The sequence below is a fragment of the Anguilla anguilla genome, chromosome 4 (genome assembly GCF_013347855.1).
Source record: "Anguilla anguilla isolate fAngAng1 chromosome 4, fAngAng1.pri, whole genome shotgun sequence".
Taxonomy (NCBI): domain Eukaryota; kingdom Metazoa; phylum Chordata; class Actinopteri; order Anguilliformes; family Anguillidae; genus Anguilla; species Anguilla anguilla.
This window is the reverse complement of record NC_049204.1, coordinates 55,522,486-55,540,798: the sequence shown is the minus strand read 5'-3', so window position 1 is coordinate 55,540,798 and position 18,313 is coordinate 55,522,486. Positions and strand designations below refer to the sequence as shown.

The following is an 18,313-nucleotide window of genomic DNA, read 5'->3' as shown; positions in this document are numbered from 1 at the left end:
ACAAATTGGTTTATCCAACGATAAGACTGCGGTCAACTGAATAACGAGGCGGCACCGTTTTATTCCCTCGGCCCAGAATGTCTAGCTAGCTAATTCCTTCAGGGTCGTTCCGTCTTCCTCCGGCCACTACGCGCCCCCTCCGCAGCCGCCATCTTTACCGCAGAACAGCGCTCACTTAGCATTGGAGAGTCCACTATTCGGATCACTGATCTGTACGCCAGATCCGTTCGCTATGGTTTACGAAGACCTCCCAGCCACTAGGTGGAAAACTGAGGGTAGGGAAGAAAACCACAACCAAGAACTTCAATGGGCGTTGTTTGATAGCGTCGCTTTTAGAAAGATAGCGTGCTTGGGAATTATTTAATTTAGCTGCTTATCTTTGGTGCATGAGTCATGCAATATACGACTTAGTTATTTTGCTCAACATACTAAAGACAGCATTGCATTTCAGTGGTATTACTCCTCACGAGTGGAAAAATGGAAACCTTGCATTTATGTCCAAAGAGGAAACACCAGGTGGCACCACCACACTTCATCCTCAACCTTGTGGTGTGTCCATTGTGGTTAACCTTAGTAACTTTCTGAAAGGTTAAATTAGTTCATATCACTTTTCTGATGCGACTACCTCACTTTCATTCCCAAGAGACCAGATATCGTACATCTCACTGAGCATGATGTGTTGCCCTGAGTTCTGATTTTGTCAAGCGGCCCTCCAATATTCTCACGGAAGTTCACTAGATGCTCTTTAGAAGTTGGAACTTGGAAGAGGAGTGCATTACGCATTCACGCACATCAAACGCGCCTCTTCATTCCAGTATTATACGTTGTAGCTAGCAATCGTTCTCCACGGCAATAATCAGCCATTTCATTAATAACCAACATGGAACTCAACAAAACATTGCTTTCCTTCGGAGGGCACAAATAATCCTGTTGAGAGAGAATTAATATTTCTGTATACAATACCAAATCTCCAAGTTATTGTGTCCCAATGTACCCGGGAGGAAAAAAAAAAACAAGTTCTGTATTTAGGACATTACATTTTTTTATTCAAAGAACAATCAATGTCTTTGGCTCAGATGTGCCAATAAGCCTTTTCATTACATTAGTAATCTATAACATAATTTATTCTTACAGATATATTCTTGACTTAATATAAAACACTGTGGCAAAACAAGTTTATTTTCCCCAAATTTAAAGTGCAATGCTACAAAATCACAATTTCAAATCATATGAAACTCCAGAACATTGCACTAGATAACTGAAGTTGAAAATACATTTTTCATAATTCTAACCTCTATACAGTAACATAAGTTTCATCAGAAACAAAATCAACTTTAGTACTCTTACTGGTTTACAATCTTTTTTCAGGCAGTTTAAAAATGCTTTTTTTAAACATGCATATTAACAATAAAAATAATTCAATATCCTGGTTAGCACCTTAATCTGACAAATCTGAAGTGGATGAAAAATTATCCTTGCTCCCACAAATTAATATCAAGGAAAAATGAAAACTTAAACAGGATGTTTTAAATCTATTGTACATTAATGCAATAATATACTTTGTATATTACTGTATAATAATCAGTAGCCCATGAGAACAGTGAAGTTTTTTTTGTTGCCCATTTGATGCTGGGCAAGGATTTTTAAATTTATATATCTAATATGGCACCGTCAAAAAGTTGCAGTTTTCTTAAATGACCAAAAATTTCTCCATTTCCAACATGACCAATAAAAAAAATTATGCACAACCTTGTATTGTAGAAAAATATCAATATTTTACCAGTGTAATACATTTTCCGAGCATTTCAAACTTGGTCATCCAACAGTGTTTGAACATATATTTTTCATTCAAGTACATTGCAAAGAGCACATCTTCACATAAATGGCTGGACCTCCTGTGCTTATGAATGAGGATGGATTCATGGGTGGTGTCTCACCAAATATAGCTACTCACAATTTCTGTAGGACAGTAATGTAAAGACTTGTACTGATACACAGCGCCCTCTGGTGGTTGCTTTGTATTAACCTCATTAAGTGACGCGCAGAAAGACTATCAAAATCTAACACAACCAAGGCAAATCAAAAGACAATTTGTTCATCGGGTTCCCAAGTTAAACAATAAACACTACCAAATAAATACCAAATATTCCAGTACATTTGGCAAGGGACTCCATTTCCTTTAGTAAGGAAAACTGTCCCCTTACTTGCAGATCCAATTTTGCAGTTTAAATTTGTATACCATGAAGGCAAAGGTCCAGTAGTGCAATTCAGCTGTGATTTCATTAATATTAACAAAGAACTCAAAACTAAGCTGCAGAAGAAATCGTCACACAATTGTACAGAATTTAAACTCAGAGTACATGACAATACCAGCTTACCAATAAACATACATTTGGCACAAACATGAATACAATTATTTTATCAGCCACAAGTTAACACAATTATACTGGTAACATCACTGCAGCCAGCTGCAATTATTATTACATATTTCCCCGAGCATACAGGTACACGAGTGAAATAAAAGTGGAATATAACAACTTTAAGTATTGCTTTGGAAGGACTCCAAACACCAGATTCCCATCTATCATGGACAAATCTTCACATGCAAATAATTCTGACATCTATTGTGACATCACATTTTCATTTTTTCTGGGAAAGGCAGACATAGGCTGGTTCAAACCCACAGATTTGATGGTCGCTGAGCTTAAAAACATTTCAAGCTGCACTTTAGTTTAAAAATAAAAACCGAGAGTAAGACATGATCGGGTAGAGACTGAGGCAAGCTCACAGACAGGATTTAGGTTTGAATGGAAAAAAAATTAAGCGAACAAAACAGAACAGGGTTTTAACAGAACGGATGATAGCGCTGTATCATGAGTGAGTTGTGGGGTGTTCTCTGAGTGCAGTGGGGGGGGGGGGGGGGTATTGACACCCCATGGGTTTGGCAGCTCTGTTCATTACGACCAGTTCAGTCAGCTTCTTCACACTAGTATGGCTAACAGACAAAAAACTCCAGTCATTTATATTCAAGTTTTCAGAATAATGCAAAAGGGGTAACTCAGTCTCTGTAAATGTGGATTTGTTCAATTGGTTTCCAAGTTCGCCTCTCACTCAGGAAAGAACTGAGTATACACTTTAAAAAAAACAGCATTTTCTTAATTAATTTTAAAATACTCACTCAGGCGTGAACACTGAGCCCAAGGAAATGCTGCCTTTTCAGAGAGGCACGTATATATCTGAGAGTTAATGCATATTTTAAGTTAAATATAATTAAAGCTACTGGAGAAATAAAAATAAAAAAACCAGGACAACATAATGAATTTCTTGAATAATTTCAAGAATAAAGAGGAAAATTAAAAAAACAAAAAATAATATAAAAAGGAAAATGCCATTTTGGACCCTACTTGAAATTGTTTAGTACACCTTAGTTTCTATAATGAGAACTAAAATGACAGAAAATGCAATAAACTTTTGAAAGAAGACTTGACATCCTTCCAAAAGGTCAGCTATATACTGCAAAACTATTTGGCTTCTTATGGAACCTCCCAATACCCCACAATGCAAATACGTCCATTGGCCATAGTGCAATGAAAAAAGAGATCACAAAGGGAAATGACAGTAGTCGTGTGAAACTGCATGAAGAGGAAGCCCTGCTCTCCTCTCCCTCACTCATTCATTTGGCTGGTGAGAGAGCTGCGCAGAGCCCAGTCACTGCTCTCTCAGCGGGAGTCCTCAGCAGGGGCTATCTGCTGGTGACAGGTCCAGGAGCGTGGCTTCAGCAGATCCAGGAAGGAAGGCTGAAACACACACACAGACACACACACACACGCGCGCGCACAAACACACACACGCGCAGACACAAAGACACTGGTTAGCTTGGCTAAAATAGAAAAGAATATAGATTATTTATCTCCAAAATAAGAATAATTTAGCCACCAGCAGCTGACATACAGTTAAGACACCACACATCGTAAGAATGAGCAACATCTCATTAAAATAAAGACATGACAATAAAATAAAACAAAAAAGGCATATTATAATGTTACTGAGTTTGTATAACTTAATTAAGATACTACTTAACTATAAATGCTAATAGCCTGTCATCTTTCATAATTTTACTGTGTGGCTGATGTGTCTTTTATAAGATCTAACAAATTAATTCCTTCATGCATTCATTATTTGTACAATTCAGATCAGCACCTACAAATAACTGTATAAATGGAATAAGAAACTTCAACACCAACTGCTTCTGTTGGTGTGGGAAAAAATCTTTCTAGATAAACACTAGACCTTTAAAATGTAAAGTGGGCACAATATACAATGTTCATATAATGCATAACTGAAGCTACATCAAGGTCACATTAACAACAGAAACAAACTGAAATGCATCATATGATGCAAGTAAGTCTTACCTCCTGCAGGGGGCAGTAGCGCTGAGCATACCACTCCTGGGAATACAGACAGATCAGGACCCCCTGGCCCAGGAAGAGCGAGGTCCACATGATCACGTTCCAGATTGGTCCCTTCCTCCGATCGTGGAGGATGAAATTAAACACCACTGAAAGCAGTTCAGGTCAGGTGAGACGGGAAGGGGGAGGAAGAACAGACAGAGGCAGGGTGGGGGCGTGAGAAAACAAAATTGCCATTACAAATCAAGGCAACAGAGGGCGCTCTCTTTTATTAACAGATGTCCAGAAGGTCCAGCTAAATACCCCCAGCTCTGTCCACAGATTGCCAACATGTTATGGTGCACTAATGTCCAGTGGGACGTTACCCTATGAACTTTTATGCTTATAAGACTGATTACAGATTATCGTTCAGTGAAATATTTACGTTAGCCTATGTGAATTTCACTGAACTTTCATGCTTATAAGACTGATTACGCATAATCACGTTACTGCTTTCACATTTCGGAAGTCACAGAAACGCATTTCAGTGGAGTGAGGAGAGGCAGAGGCTGGAGGACTTAATTCGCTGCTGTAAAGGGGGAAATGTGAGAGCTCTTACTCCCGAAGCACATGAAGAGGCAGAAGAGGACGGGGTAGAAGAAGCCGAAGCAGACCGCCAGGACGTACTCGTGCACCACCGCGGACACGGTGAACACAAACAACATGGCCGTCGCCCGCAACCGCTTCCCTGACATCTGCGGGGGGGGGGGGGGGGGGGGGGGGATGAAAACAAACAGAGGAAGGGAAGAAAGGGGTGTGTTACTTATCGTACTGTACACTGTACACTACTGCAAAGTAAGTACTTGTTTGACCTGTACCACTAGTCGGGTACTCCCTCCATAAAAAGGCAAGTTGTTAAACTTGCAAAAACTTGCCCTGTCAAAGACGGTGTAAAAACCAATGATGTGAAACTGAATGTTTATGGACTGCTTTTTAACCATTTTCAGACAACTTATTGACGTGCAAGCATAGCATAAATTCCAGCAACAAATACAAAATAAAAAATGGAACATCACTATACATTTTGTTTGTGGTGTTTGTGGCGACAAATGGCAAACAACTCACCCATAGGAAGTCCCGGTATATGTAATTATATAGCCAATCATGTACTACGACATTCCAGGTCCTGTAGTAATTGGCGTAAGATGTAGAGTTCCACCAATCCTGAGCATTTAAACAGACACACAGACACACAGTCAGAGAGATATAAACATTTTCTTCATGCTTTTCAGTGTTGTTCAGCACACAAGCTCACTCAATGGGATTGAATCCAATGTGATATCAGCAGTTAGCAGTGTCACTACCAGACAGGAAATGAAGGACATGTTTTTCCCAGCCTACCTTGTAAAACATCCTGTCGGCGAACCGCAGCATCTCTGCAAAGGCATTGAGCCAGCAGTGCAGGAAGGCGAAGAAAGCCAGGAAGAGAACCAGCACCCCTACAGCGAGAGAAACCAACAGAGCTCAGCTGGAAGCTGCGAACATCAACACAAACTGGAACTAGCATCCTTCACATTAGCGCTCTAGTTCCGATCAGACTTTTAAGAAGCGGTTCCCTGCGCGGTCAGCCGTGCTCCGCCCCGGGGGACTCCGCGTCAGGGGGTGCGCGCGGGGGCGGCGTACCTGGCAGGATGGAGTTGAAGACGCAGAGCACCATCACCCGCAGGTCGAAGAGCTGCAGGTTGATGCTGCGGAACTGCGGGATGCAGAGGCGCACGAAGACGTAGTACGCGTAGAACAGGCAGCCCAGCACCTGCGATCACAAACACGTCTCACCACCCGCGCATGCTACGGCCTTACTCAGCTCAGTGACAGATACTGCCGCTGCAGCGATGCGTATTCACAAACCGTACCTGTAAAAACTTAGTGGCCACATAACCCCACCTGATGACTGGATTCCTGAAAAGCAAAATGAAAAGTAAAGCTTGTATGGTTGCAATGTAACTATGACAGCCCTACAGAGCAGAGACTAGGAATTAGTGTGTGACGCCATAGAGTTTTTCCGTGGTGTGTTTAACTGAGGTCAACCTGTCCTTAAGCTGTAGTTCAGTGCAGTAAACATAGGCTTGAGTCAACAGGGACCACTGTGGGTCCATTTTGGGTGAAGGTGTGAGAATGTCATAAGCTAATCGTAGAGAATGGCAAAGGTTTTGCTGACTCAGGAAAATATCAAACTGCAAGAGTGTGAAAACTTCCCAAAAACCTTTTAACTTAAAACCCCATTTGTGGTGTCATTATTTGTATTTATACTTAGTCTTACTTTTTTAAATTGAACAAAATGAACCCTGCTCCAAAATGCTCCACATCAAATGGAGAAAACAAAGAGAATGCAGGGCCTTTGGAAAAAGCCAGAAGACTGGGCTGGCATAGGAAAGAGACATCGCAACATAAATCCTGTCTATGCAACAGTATGAAACTAGCACTTACATGCAACACTAATTTCAATATCATCAGAATGTGCTAAAAGCTCATTTAACAGGGTCACAGACATCCAGCACCTGCTCTTCAGGAAGACCCAGGGCGCTCAGATTCCCATGGCGAGCTCACCTGGGGTAACTGTCTCTGTAGATGAGCGTAGGGGCGAAGAGGAAGTACAGGTACTGAGTCACCTGGGGGATGACCACGGGACCTGGGGGACGAAAGGGCAGCACGCCATTTACGTCACATTAACGATCAGGCAGCTGGGCTCTGGCACAGTAGATAACAGTGCACTGCTGAATGCCTTACTGTTCTTGCCCTGCGCAGACGCCAGCACCCTTGGGACATTCTCCCTGACGAAGGAATGCGTCTTCATCAACAAACGGACCTGCAGGGAAAGAGAAAGGTCTTCCTGATATCAACTGTGACCCACCACGCATCAACAACAGCCCAAACCAAATGCACCAAATGCAGTGCAGTATCTGTTCTAGGAGGGTCTCAGTGTTCCCTGTGACTCCGCAGTATCTGTTCTAGAGGGTCTCAGTGTTCCCTGTGACTGTGCAGTACCTGTTCTAGGAGGGTCTCAGTGTTCACTGTGACAGTGCAGTACCTGTTCTAGGAGGGTCTCAATGCTCACTGTGACTGTGCAGTACCTGTTCTAGAGGGTCTCAGTGCAGTACCTGTTCTAGAGGGTCTCAGTGTTCCCTGTGACTGTGCAGTACCTGTTCTAGAGGGTCTCAGTGTTCACTGTGACTCCGCAGTACCTGTTCTCGGAGGGTCTCAGTGTTCACTGTGACTCTGCAGTACCTGTTCTAGAGGGTCTCAGTGTTCCCTGTGACTGTGCAGTACCTGTTCTAGGAGGGTCTCAGTGTTCCCTGTGACTGTGCAGTACCTGTTCTAGGAGGGTCTCAGTGTTCCTTGTGACTGTGCAGTACCTGTTCTAGGAGGGTCTCAGTATTCACTGTGACTCCGCAGTACCTGTTCTAGAGGGTCTCAGTGTTCCCTGTGACTGTGCAGTACCTGTTCTAGGAGGGTCTCAATGCTCACTGTGACTGTGCAGTACCTGTTCTAGAGGGTCTCAGTGCAGTACCTGTTCTAGAGGGTCTCAGTGTACACTGTGACTGTGCAGTACCTGTTCTAGAGGGTCTCAGTGTTCACTGTGACTCCGCAGTACCTGTTCTCGGAGGGTCTCAGTGTTCACTGTGACTCCGCAGTACCTGTTCTAGAGGGTCTCAGTGTTCCCTGTGACTGTGCAGTACCTGTTCTAGGAGGGTCTCAGTGTTCCCTGTGACTGTGCAGTACCTGTTCTAGGAGGGTCTCAGTGTTCCTTGTGACTGTGCAGTACCTGTTCTAGGAGGGTCTCAGTGTTCACTGTGACTGTGCAGTACCTGTTCTAGGAGGGTCTCAGTATTCACTGTGACTCCGCAGTACCTGTTCTAGAGGGTCTCAGTGTTCCCTGTGACTGTGCAGTACCTGTTCTAGGAGGGTCTCAGTGCAGTACCTGTTCCAGGATGACGATGAAGCGGGAGGCGGGGGGAAAGCCGTTCCTCAGTACCACGTAGGTGGGCAGGAAGCCCAGGCCCAGGCCCTGGTAGAGCAGGAAGGCTGCCCCGGCCAGCACGGAGAGCAGGGTGCCGCGCCGCGACGCCTGGTACTGACCGGCCCACAGGTGGAACAGGCCGTACGGCACCACCAGCGCCGACAAGAACATGCACAGCCACGTGGACACCACCAGGGGGAGCTGTCCGAACGCGTAGACCAGCAGGTCAAAGTCCAGCACCAGTCTGGAAAGAGAGAGGAGGAGCAGTAAGGAATGAGGTGAGGGGGAGACGCAACGGTATTAAAATGGTGGATACGGTCTGAATTCCATTGGATGACTCGGCGGTGACTCACCTGCCCTCATCAATGAAGTCCACCACCAGGGTGCTGAGGATGAAGAGGATGAGCAGAGCGATGAACATGTGGTAGATGGTGCGGATGTGGTTCACCTCAAACAGTTCACTGTGGGGGAGAATGGGAAACACATTAGTATTTTTATTTTTAATTACAAATTTATTAATCCATATATAAGCAAAAATACAAAAATATTTCTAAATGGATACACACATGGTCATATTCTGTCTACACATGCACAGTACAGTAGGGGCAGACTGCAGTTATGTTATCTTGGTTTATGTGTATGGTCTTGGTCTTGGTCTGAATTATTCCTTTCTATTAAAGTCAATGTATATGAAAACTGCACTGGGGTGCTCAGTCACACGACCTGGTGACCTCGCACCCGAGCACTGGACTCACTCCAACAGAGAGCGGCGGACCACAAACTGCTTGCCTTGATCCAGAGGGGTCCTCAGCTGCCTGCAGGGGCAACGACAAACATCACTAAACCCAGATCTCAGCAGGGAGCCAAGGACAGACAGCATGGCACAGAGAAAGAGAGACAGAGAGACAGAGTGGGACACACTGACAGACTGAGAGAGAGGGCACACAGCTCAACAATATACAGGCTGAAATAAAGGGAGCTCAGCCAATCATGTGACTGAGTCAACGTTCACCCCATTTGGTTTTTAAAGAGTTAATACTGGGAAAGTTCATTTCACTGACAGAATACATTATTGCTGTAAAGAAGAAAATGTAATGGTCGATAGTGGTTGCATGCTTCATAAAAGAACTTCCTTCTTGTAATTTCCTGACCTATGAGGACAGAGCATTCCTAATTTTTGCACAAAAGAGCCACAGAGATGAGAAGATGTCTTGCCCAACGTACGTTAACGTCATTACTTTTACACTGTTCTATTGTGTGCGGTATGTTTGCCACGAAGGCAGAGACCGAGGGACCTGGAGACAGGGCCGCACCCAAACTTGAGCTTGCTCCTCTCCTTATCGGACAGCGAGGGGGAGAAGGAGGAGGAGGACACTGCGGGGGGGTCCAGACAGGCCGACTCCTCTATGAGGCTGTCCACAAACTCGTTCACCTGGGAGTCCAGCTGCTTCATCAAGCCGGCCTTCAGGTGCTAAATCCAGGGAGAAAGAGATGTCACCGTTAGTTAAATGTGGCAGGAACTGCATCTGTTCTGTTAAAGTCCGTCATGAATAGCGACACAAACACAAGATCACCAAGGGGGAACACACTCAGCCGAAACTCAGTAAGACTCTCAACAAGATTTAATAAAGCACTAAATCCAGCACAAAAACAGACAATTCGCAAAAATGTCTTTCCTTTGAAAATGATACGAGCCATTCAGGAAATCAATAATAAAAAATTGTAAAAATTATGTTCTTATGAGACCCTGAATACCCGTTTTAATTATTGGTTCATTATTAAAAATATAGCGCCAAAATGGCCGTAGACCATTTAAAAGGCTTCAGTAATGTAAAGGATTTGTTAAAACGAGGCCTAACACTGTATTAGAAGTCACTTTAAAAACGATCACTGTTCCAAATGTGTTCATACTTCAGAGGTTCTACTGTATGTCTTACATGTAATCACCTTTCTCTCCGACCATGAATTAATACCTGAAAATCAGCCATGGCTAAACTGTATTTTGTGCAGAATAAAAACCTACATTGAGAGATGGATGTTCACCGGCATTGGAAATGAACAAAATGCAAACGAGGAAAAACACAACAACCATCCAGCTCCTAAAGATGTGTGTGGACAGGGACTTCTACTGGGAAATACCATGTTTAAGGTGACACACAGTAAGAGCTGAGAGAGTTACTGGTAGAAAAGACAGAACTGGCTTGTCTGTTCTCATGATGACAGCTTCCTGTTTGCACTTCCTTCAAGATGAGCGTGGAGTGGGGGAGAGGGACATGAGACAGGAGGCAAAATACTTCTTCCAGCTACATATTATTCATATCAAAATCGGCTCTACTCCTTCCCTGCTTCCCCTATCTCAAGACCACAGGCAGCACCTCAGACTGTAATTCTCTAGAAAGACGAAGAAGTCAGCTGCTCAGTGACTCACTGGTCAAACACACTGATATCTGAAACTGCGACATCATCAGAATTCTCTCCTCACTGTACAAGCATATAGCTGCCTCAGCATAACAAACAAAGTGCGGCCCACATAACCATTCATGCAGCACAGTCGCTCTCATATTACAGCTTCCCCATTCCATTATTTAAACGCGCAACGGTCACCTCCTGTGACCTCACTGTAAAATGCTCACATCCTCACTCTCTGCCTGGCTGACATGAATCACACAGGACACTTAAGCAATGTATTAGGAAAGAAGGTTTAATTAACGATATACTTTGTTTTTTTTTATTGTTTTTTTTTTTTTTTTTTTTTTTTAACAACTTAATCCCTTATTTGGCTTTTCTCCAAAGCAGGAATGCCCAGTCAAATGAAGAGGATTTCCCTGCTTTTCGACCCTGCAGTCCACCGGCTGAGCTGCACAGCCATTACGCTGGAGCAATGGCACATCCTACCGCCACAGGCACCAACGTGACCGCAGGCACGCTGACCAGAGGAGTGACTAACACACAATGAGGAGGCGGTTGAGCCAAATGACATCCTTTGACGCCACTGACCCGTCACCCTGCGGGAGCCACAGACGGAACTGGCACAGTCAGCGTTTTTATTCTGGATCGTAGGGCTTATCATTGTACCAGGGACTAGTGCTTTAGCCTGCTTGTGTGACCTGAGAGGCCCTTCCTTATCTCTCTAAAACATTTACTACTCCTACTATTGACCACAGTGCAAAAACAAAGACTATTTCAGTCACACAACAAAATACGCACTACATGAGCAAGCAGGCATTTGTGTGTGCGTGCGCTCTCTCACACACTCCCACACACACACACACACCCTTTCAGTTAGTTATTAGCTCTTATTAAAACACAGTTAATGAGGCTTTCAAAGCAAAAACTAGCAATTCAAAGCAGCGTGGGAGAGGTTTATATGATCAGATTACAGCACACAGGATTACGGGAGATTTAATTAAACTCCAGGGATTAAGATCTTTGAAAGATCTTTAACAGGCTACAACGCTGTTAAAACTCACCAACTTAGTGAGTTTTAACAGCGTTAAACAGTACGATATACCACCTGCCTGCACCAAACAGGATATGATGATTGTCACGAACACAGGACGCATTCAGAATGAGGCAGAGCTCAACACAAGATCCTGCTGCAGCACAAAGTGCATGGTTCTGGCCTCTGATTTTACGCTGTGACCCGCCTGTGACCACAGCTTCAGAAATACCGACTGTAGTCTGTCTGTTCCAACATGGTGCAAGCTGTATTTTGCCGATTGCTGAACCAATGTTTTCGAGAGCGCTCAGGCCAGTACCTCCACCTTCATCTTCAGCTGCAGTTTCTTGTTGATGACGTGCTCCACCTCCATTTTTCCTGAAGTGAACAAAAATAAAAGAAAAAGAAAATGTTTCATGCCACAGTCTCCCAAGAAAATTTTACCTCATATATAAGGCATAAAGTAACTTTAGTCCCCTTTTAATGTCATTATTACTGCTTTGCACCTCTTTAAGCCTTTAATGTGCATACAAACACACACAGGGAAAATCAGGGGCCCATAACAAGATAGGCTGACAATACAGATAATGTATCTGGAGTAAACCGATAACAAAGTTGATGACATCAGTGAAGAATCTACTCAATAAGTGAGCAATTTCAGGTGCAAAACACAGTTAATCCTGTAGCACGGTCTGTGAACACACTGTATGCAGGAATGACCCCGGACAGAACCTAGGATGCCAAATATTTGATTAGGACAGAAGTCAACAATGCAATTCTAATTTTATGGATCACTGACAATAACAATTTTCAACGTCATTGAAAACTGAATCTTGTGTGGGTAACCATAACCAAAAGATCAATGGTTGCAGATAAATGAACTAAACCAGTACTTTAATTAGACTACAGGCCAGATTCTAGGAGACATACTCACTAATCTATGTGCACAGATTTGTTGGTATTACATGTTCAGTTTATTAAACACCAATATTGCAAAAACACAAGCGTGAAATCAAAGTTAGGCATAACATTTGCACTTACAGCTCTACTGCTCATAGCCTCACATAAGGTCCTCATACGAAACACAGAATTCAACGGGACAGAGCTGGGGGAGGACTGGACTGGGGCCCAACAGGTTTTCTTTTTTTAAACCTTTTCTTTGCGAAGAGTATCATACAGATACAATGTCCCCAACAGCCCTATAAAGCCTGCACGCTTATCACTGAAGACTGTCCTTGGTTAGAGACCCTCGCTACAGCACAGGAGCAGATAGGGGCTCACCAGGGTTCGCAGGGGGTTAATGAACTGTTAATGAAAGGTTAAGGCGGGGCTACTCAAAGTTCACTCTGGGTCAGCACTGAGAGTATAGGAAATCCAGGCAGGCGAGGAGTGGCGTAACCTGGCTGTTGACAGCCAAAGTAACACTATCAAAGACTGCCTGTGCTCAGAGGCAGGAAGTTTGTTTTCCGCAGTTAAATCGGTACGAACTTGCCCATGACTCAGAGACGCACAACCTCAGAATTTACATGCAAGACAGACTAATCCATTGGTCAAATCTGGGGTGGGAAACTCCAGCCCCGGAGGGCCAGTGCGTACGCAAGTTTCCACTAGGTACCCTGGGTCATTCAGCTAATTGGTCATGTACGCCAACACCGATTCATTCATAGAATTAGACCACAATAAAACGCTTCAATACAGGCCCACAGCACATGAACGTTCATCAGCTGATGTTCATGTCACTGAATGAGGCCAAAATGTCATGTAAATCATTGGGCTAATTAAATAATTAAGGGCAGAAGCTGGTTTGAAATCCAGAAACAAATATGGCCCTCATCTGGCACTGATAATACTGTGAAGTGTTGGAATACTTTATCTCTCACAGAATTTAATTTACACACTATATTTAAGACCATAAAACAGAGGTGTTCTTAGGTTTGACATCATATCCTCTGAAATCAATAGGACTGGAGACCAAAGGTTAAAAACACGTCTGTTTGCATCAGTGAGATACAGATGTGAAGAACAGCGGGACAGCCACTGAACAGGATCTAACAAACACAATTCCCTGTGGCAGAGATACAGTTTAAAATTCACAAGTGTTTCAAAAGGAGAGAACTGAGACAAAATTTGATAATTCTGTGTCAAATCAATCACAGTAGATAAAATTCTATCAGACAAAGCTTCTTTTCATGAACAACAAAGGTTGAGTCAAATGTTTTTTTTTTAAAAAATTTTTCATATCGAAGGTCAAGACAAATCCTGTGCAAAGTGGAGAGTTGAAGTGCCACACAGAGAAAGTCCATTTAGAGGCAAGCACTTGAGCGAGATAATGACTAACTTAACTTTAGCTTTAACTGTCAGTCTAGTTCAAGGCAGGCCAAATCTGCAGTCTCTTACGTTTGAGATGAGACACAGTGTTGCAGCCACACTAAATAAAATAATGATACATAACAAAGGAAAATGATTCAAACTTGTTGAAAACACACAGGGCATGTAACAGCAATACCCACAAAAGGCTGAGTGACATAACCAGTTGTGCAGAACTCACACATACAGAATACATCTGACCTGTGTTACTGCTTGTCCTCACCCTTCTCATTTCATCATGTAAAGATTCAGATTCACTTATCCAGAGCGACTTGCACAGCATAGATGGATATTTATTGCAGTAATTCAGCTTAAGTATTTTGTTCAAAGGTTTAACAGTGCAAATCATGAAAATCGAATTTGAGGTTAAAAGGCCAGTTCCTGCTACACTGCTTCCTGTAAATAAACAGTGTGTCAACCCCACGCTCTCAAATTTGCTCACTGAGACTCAAAGCAAACAGTGCAAATGTTCACCCTTAGTCACAGATGGCACACCTACCAAGTTTCCTACCCTCGTTATGTAAAGAAACCAGCAATCAACAGACTCCACATTACACATATTTACACTGCTCCTGTGTGTGCCAGCAGTGGACCAATGCTCAACACTCATTTTTATCGGTGAAGCAATCACCAACAGTTGGATCATAACAGCTAAAGGCAGACTACTATAAATGGTGAGGTGACCAGGAAGCCATCATCAGCACCTCATTGTGATTACCAGCATGTCAAATTAGTACCTCCAAAACCACAAATCTGCTGACAAGGAAGGGGGTTTCCCTCACCATTGCTGGTTATCCGAGGATCGCCATTGCTGCTGCTGCTGCCGCTGTCATCCCCATCCAGGATCCCGGGCATCCTGGGAGCCACCCTGCGGCTACGCAGGCCGATGCCTTCGCTGTTCGCCATCCTGCAGGGAGCCACACACATTCAGGTCATCGCACACTTTTTAAACCTCGGCTATCTCCTCCACAAGCCAGGGCACTCAAAGCCACCCTGACTGCACCTACATCAATATAATCCCCCAAGTTATGAATGGAGCTGTGTCAAATTTTCATTTGCAAACTGGTCAAAGTTTGGATCTAAGTCATTAGCTCATCCTAAATGGTGAACATGTTTACCGTGACACATGACAAAGTATATAAGCCACAACCACACCCTCAGTATTTCTGAAAATCACCTTCTGATTTTAGTATTTAAAGCATCAGAAAAAAATCCAAACGTTCCTGTGGAGCAGCTCATCCCACCTCCTTATATCTTGCCAACATTTCAGTTTTAAATTTAAGTAGGAAGACATGTCAGTGCTTCCACAATACCATGCCGATGTGGATAACAATCCGTTTGATTAAAAAAACCTATAGGTTTTAGTAAACTAAAAATTACAAAGCAAATGTGTGAACTTTTAAAGTAAAATATGTAAAACAGGCAAGCCATTTTAACCCACATCATAAGACTGAAACATAGAAGCGATCAGCTTCCAGAGTGAATGGCCAAGTGGTGTGAAACACTGCCTATTTAGCTCTGTGAAACAGTGGCCTATGTTTTTGACCATTGCCAGGAAGGGGCAGTAGAGATGTAATCATTTTAAACAACCTGCATGGGTAGTGTGTTTCTAACAGAGGGGAGACGTCAGATCTGTCAAAGGCAGTATGGGTTACCTGCAATCGAGAGCTGGGTACATCACTCAGTCATTACCTTCCTACAGCAGCAACTGGCTACATTTCCAACAACAAAACACTGCTCAACATCTACAGGCAAAAATAATGGTGAGTTTAAAATTTTAATGCCTGCAGGTAAAATTTCAACCCCAAATAGTGAGCACTCACACTCAAGCAACCCTGGAGGCAGGGCAGGGAAAGAGTCCAAGATAAAGTGTGTAAATGAATAAATAACTACTGCGTCAAAAACATGACTTCGCTCAGTTTTATTATGCAACTGCACAAATCAATGTTTTTGTCAAAGTGACATTTTACAATTCACGTTTGTAGATAAAACAAGATTCAGTTCTTAGTAGGCTATATCTGTATCAGAACATTTATCTTGGAAGCATAGCGCTTTTTTACTGCCAAAGTGTTTTTTTTTTTTTTTTTTTTTTTAAATAAACAAATGAAAAAAAATTAGAAAAAGATTTCAATACACGTCCAAGTTTCAATCCAAAGAATTTAATACAAAGTAATACTAAAACACGACCAGGACGAAAGAACCAAGAAATGACACAAATTGAAAACCTACGTTAACATAAGAATAGCATTTGTAATCTACAGCCTTGAAGTGACCACCTGTGCTCTAGGCTAAAATATTCTACTTGATTTCACTATGTGGCATTAACAAGAAAAACCTTGGAAGTTTCCATTTTCATAAGAACTGCCATTACGACTCAGCGTGAGACTTGATCATTGTACCTGACATTTACGCAATGATTTAGGAAAATTTGGGGAACAAAAACTGGTTTAATTTAGCTACGCAATGACCAAGGTTATAAACAAAGAATCTAAACGGTCTGAGTGAGTCTTAGAAGATATCTAACTTTAGATATTTGTTATCAGCCGGATGAGCTTTTGTAGCTGCCTTTTCACTTCACACGTTAACACCTGTTTGGTAGTAGGTGTGCATGACGAATATTAAAACAATATTAGCATTTTAGCCTACGTGACAAGACAGCAGCAACGTAAGCTGGCTGATTTACTACGTCCAATGTCATTTGATTGGACTAATTTAATTAACGTTCAACATATTGGCATATGACAAGCCAAGTTAGCCAACAAGATTCAATTGCGCCACTTCAAAAACACACAAAATCAAACGTAACAATTTAGTGAATATCAACTAATTCGGGTATCGTTATCATAAATGTAATAATGTAATAATAAATGTTTTCAGTCACAAGTCCGTTAACTCGCGGAGCCTTGTAGCTAGCTAGCAGAAGCACTAGCACTAGCACTGCACGCGTTGAACAGTTTGAGTTGTTGACAGTTCTATGTACTACAGCGATTTGCTAGCAATAAACTGCTCAGGTAGACCTATGTGAATACAGTTTATGTGAATTACAGTTAAATGTCTTGCTTTCAGGCCTGTGTTCACGGTGTACTTCTGTATGAGAAAACCGTAACATGCAGCCAATTAAGTCGATTAACTCAACCAAAGAAAGCATGTTTCGTTAGATTTAACGTTACTATCCTATCTTACTACCACCTGTAAAATAATGTTTGATGTTAGCTACCTAGCTATCATAAGCCCTCCGACTGGTGTTGCTGGCTACCCATCATCACTGACACGGTAACAAATGTCCTGGTTTTCGGGGACAGCGTGCGTAGCGCGTTTACCCAAACACAGCGTGGAACGAAAAGGCTATTTAAGGTACCGAGGAAACAAGCTAGTACCGCCATCACTACTCTTTCAGTGTGTTCTCAAATATGACCATAACTTGCATGTGTAATCTTTAGCTAACGTTAGCTAGCTGGTCCATTTCCCCAAAATACTGAATAAACTATCGCGTACAATAGAAATCACACAATTGTTGATACTCACGTGTCACACAATTAACCACGTTTGTAATTTCTCCTCTGGAAAAAAGTAGATAACTGGCTAATTATTTCGGCTCACCACCGGCACATCTCTTGTTTCTATGGACTGTTGAAAAAAACCAGACTTCAACAAGCAGATACCCTCTTTCCTGATTTATCCGTTTACCGCTCCGCCTTCCACAGCGCAAAACGATACGTACCGCTAGGAGGCGATAGCAAAGCCCAACCATTTATTTATACCAGACCATCTGTCAACGTCAGCGTGGATGCCACATTGATAACGTTTTCAATGTAAACGCCAAGTTACTCACGCATACAAAGCACAGTCTATTATAGGTCATTCATTAAAATTGCTAAATCTAGGCCTGCCATCAGTACCGGATCTATACTGCTGTGATTGGTGAAGCCTGCATTTTATTTACGCAGATAAGAAGAGCCAAAACGGAGGGACAAATACACTGCGTTCTATAAACACAGTTATTGGTCGGACATTTGTGTTTTTTATTGGTCATAATATTTACACAGCCATTCAATATCAATGTTATTTGGCTAACAAATCTAACGGCAAACAGAGAGCGAG

The 18,313-nt window shown here is 42.6% G+C and overlaps 1 protein-coding gene across 1 annotated transcript; it reads right to left on the bottom strand.

Moving 5' to 3' along the window:
- Positions 1–1,024: 1,024 nt before the first annotated feature.
- On the bottom strand, positions 1,025–17,946 carry soat1 (sterol O-acyltransferase 1). Its single transcript, XM_035415824.1, has 16 exons — positions 17,738–17,946; positions 14,995–15,119; positions 12,165–12,223; positions 9,720–9,877; positions 9,162–9,221; positions 8,760–8,867; positions 8,368–8,650; positions 7,176–7,254; positions 6,996–7,077; positions 6,302–6,347; positions 6,072–6,201; positions 5,790–5,887; positions 5,514–5,612; positions 5,008–5,143; positions 4,413–4,558; positions 1,025–3,797 (listed from the first exon to the last, which is right to left on the bottom strand). Exons 2-16 carry the CDS (start codon positions 15,116–15,118, stop codon positions 3,720–3,722), a joined length of 1,686 nt encoding a protein of 561 aa, XP_035271715.1. The 5' UTR covers position 15,119; positions 17,738–17,946; the 3' UTR covers positions 1,025–3,719.
- Positions 17,947–18,313: the final 367 nt, after the last annotated feature.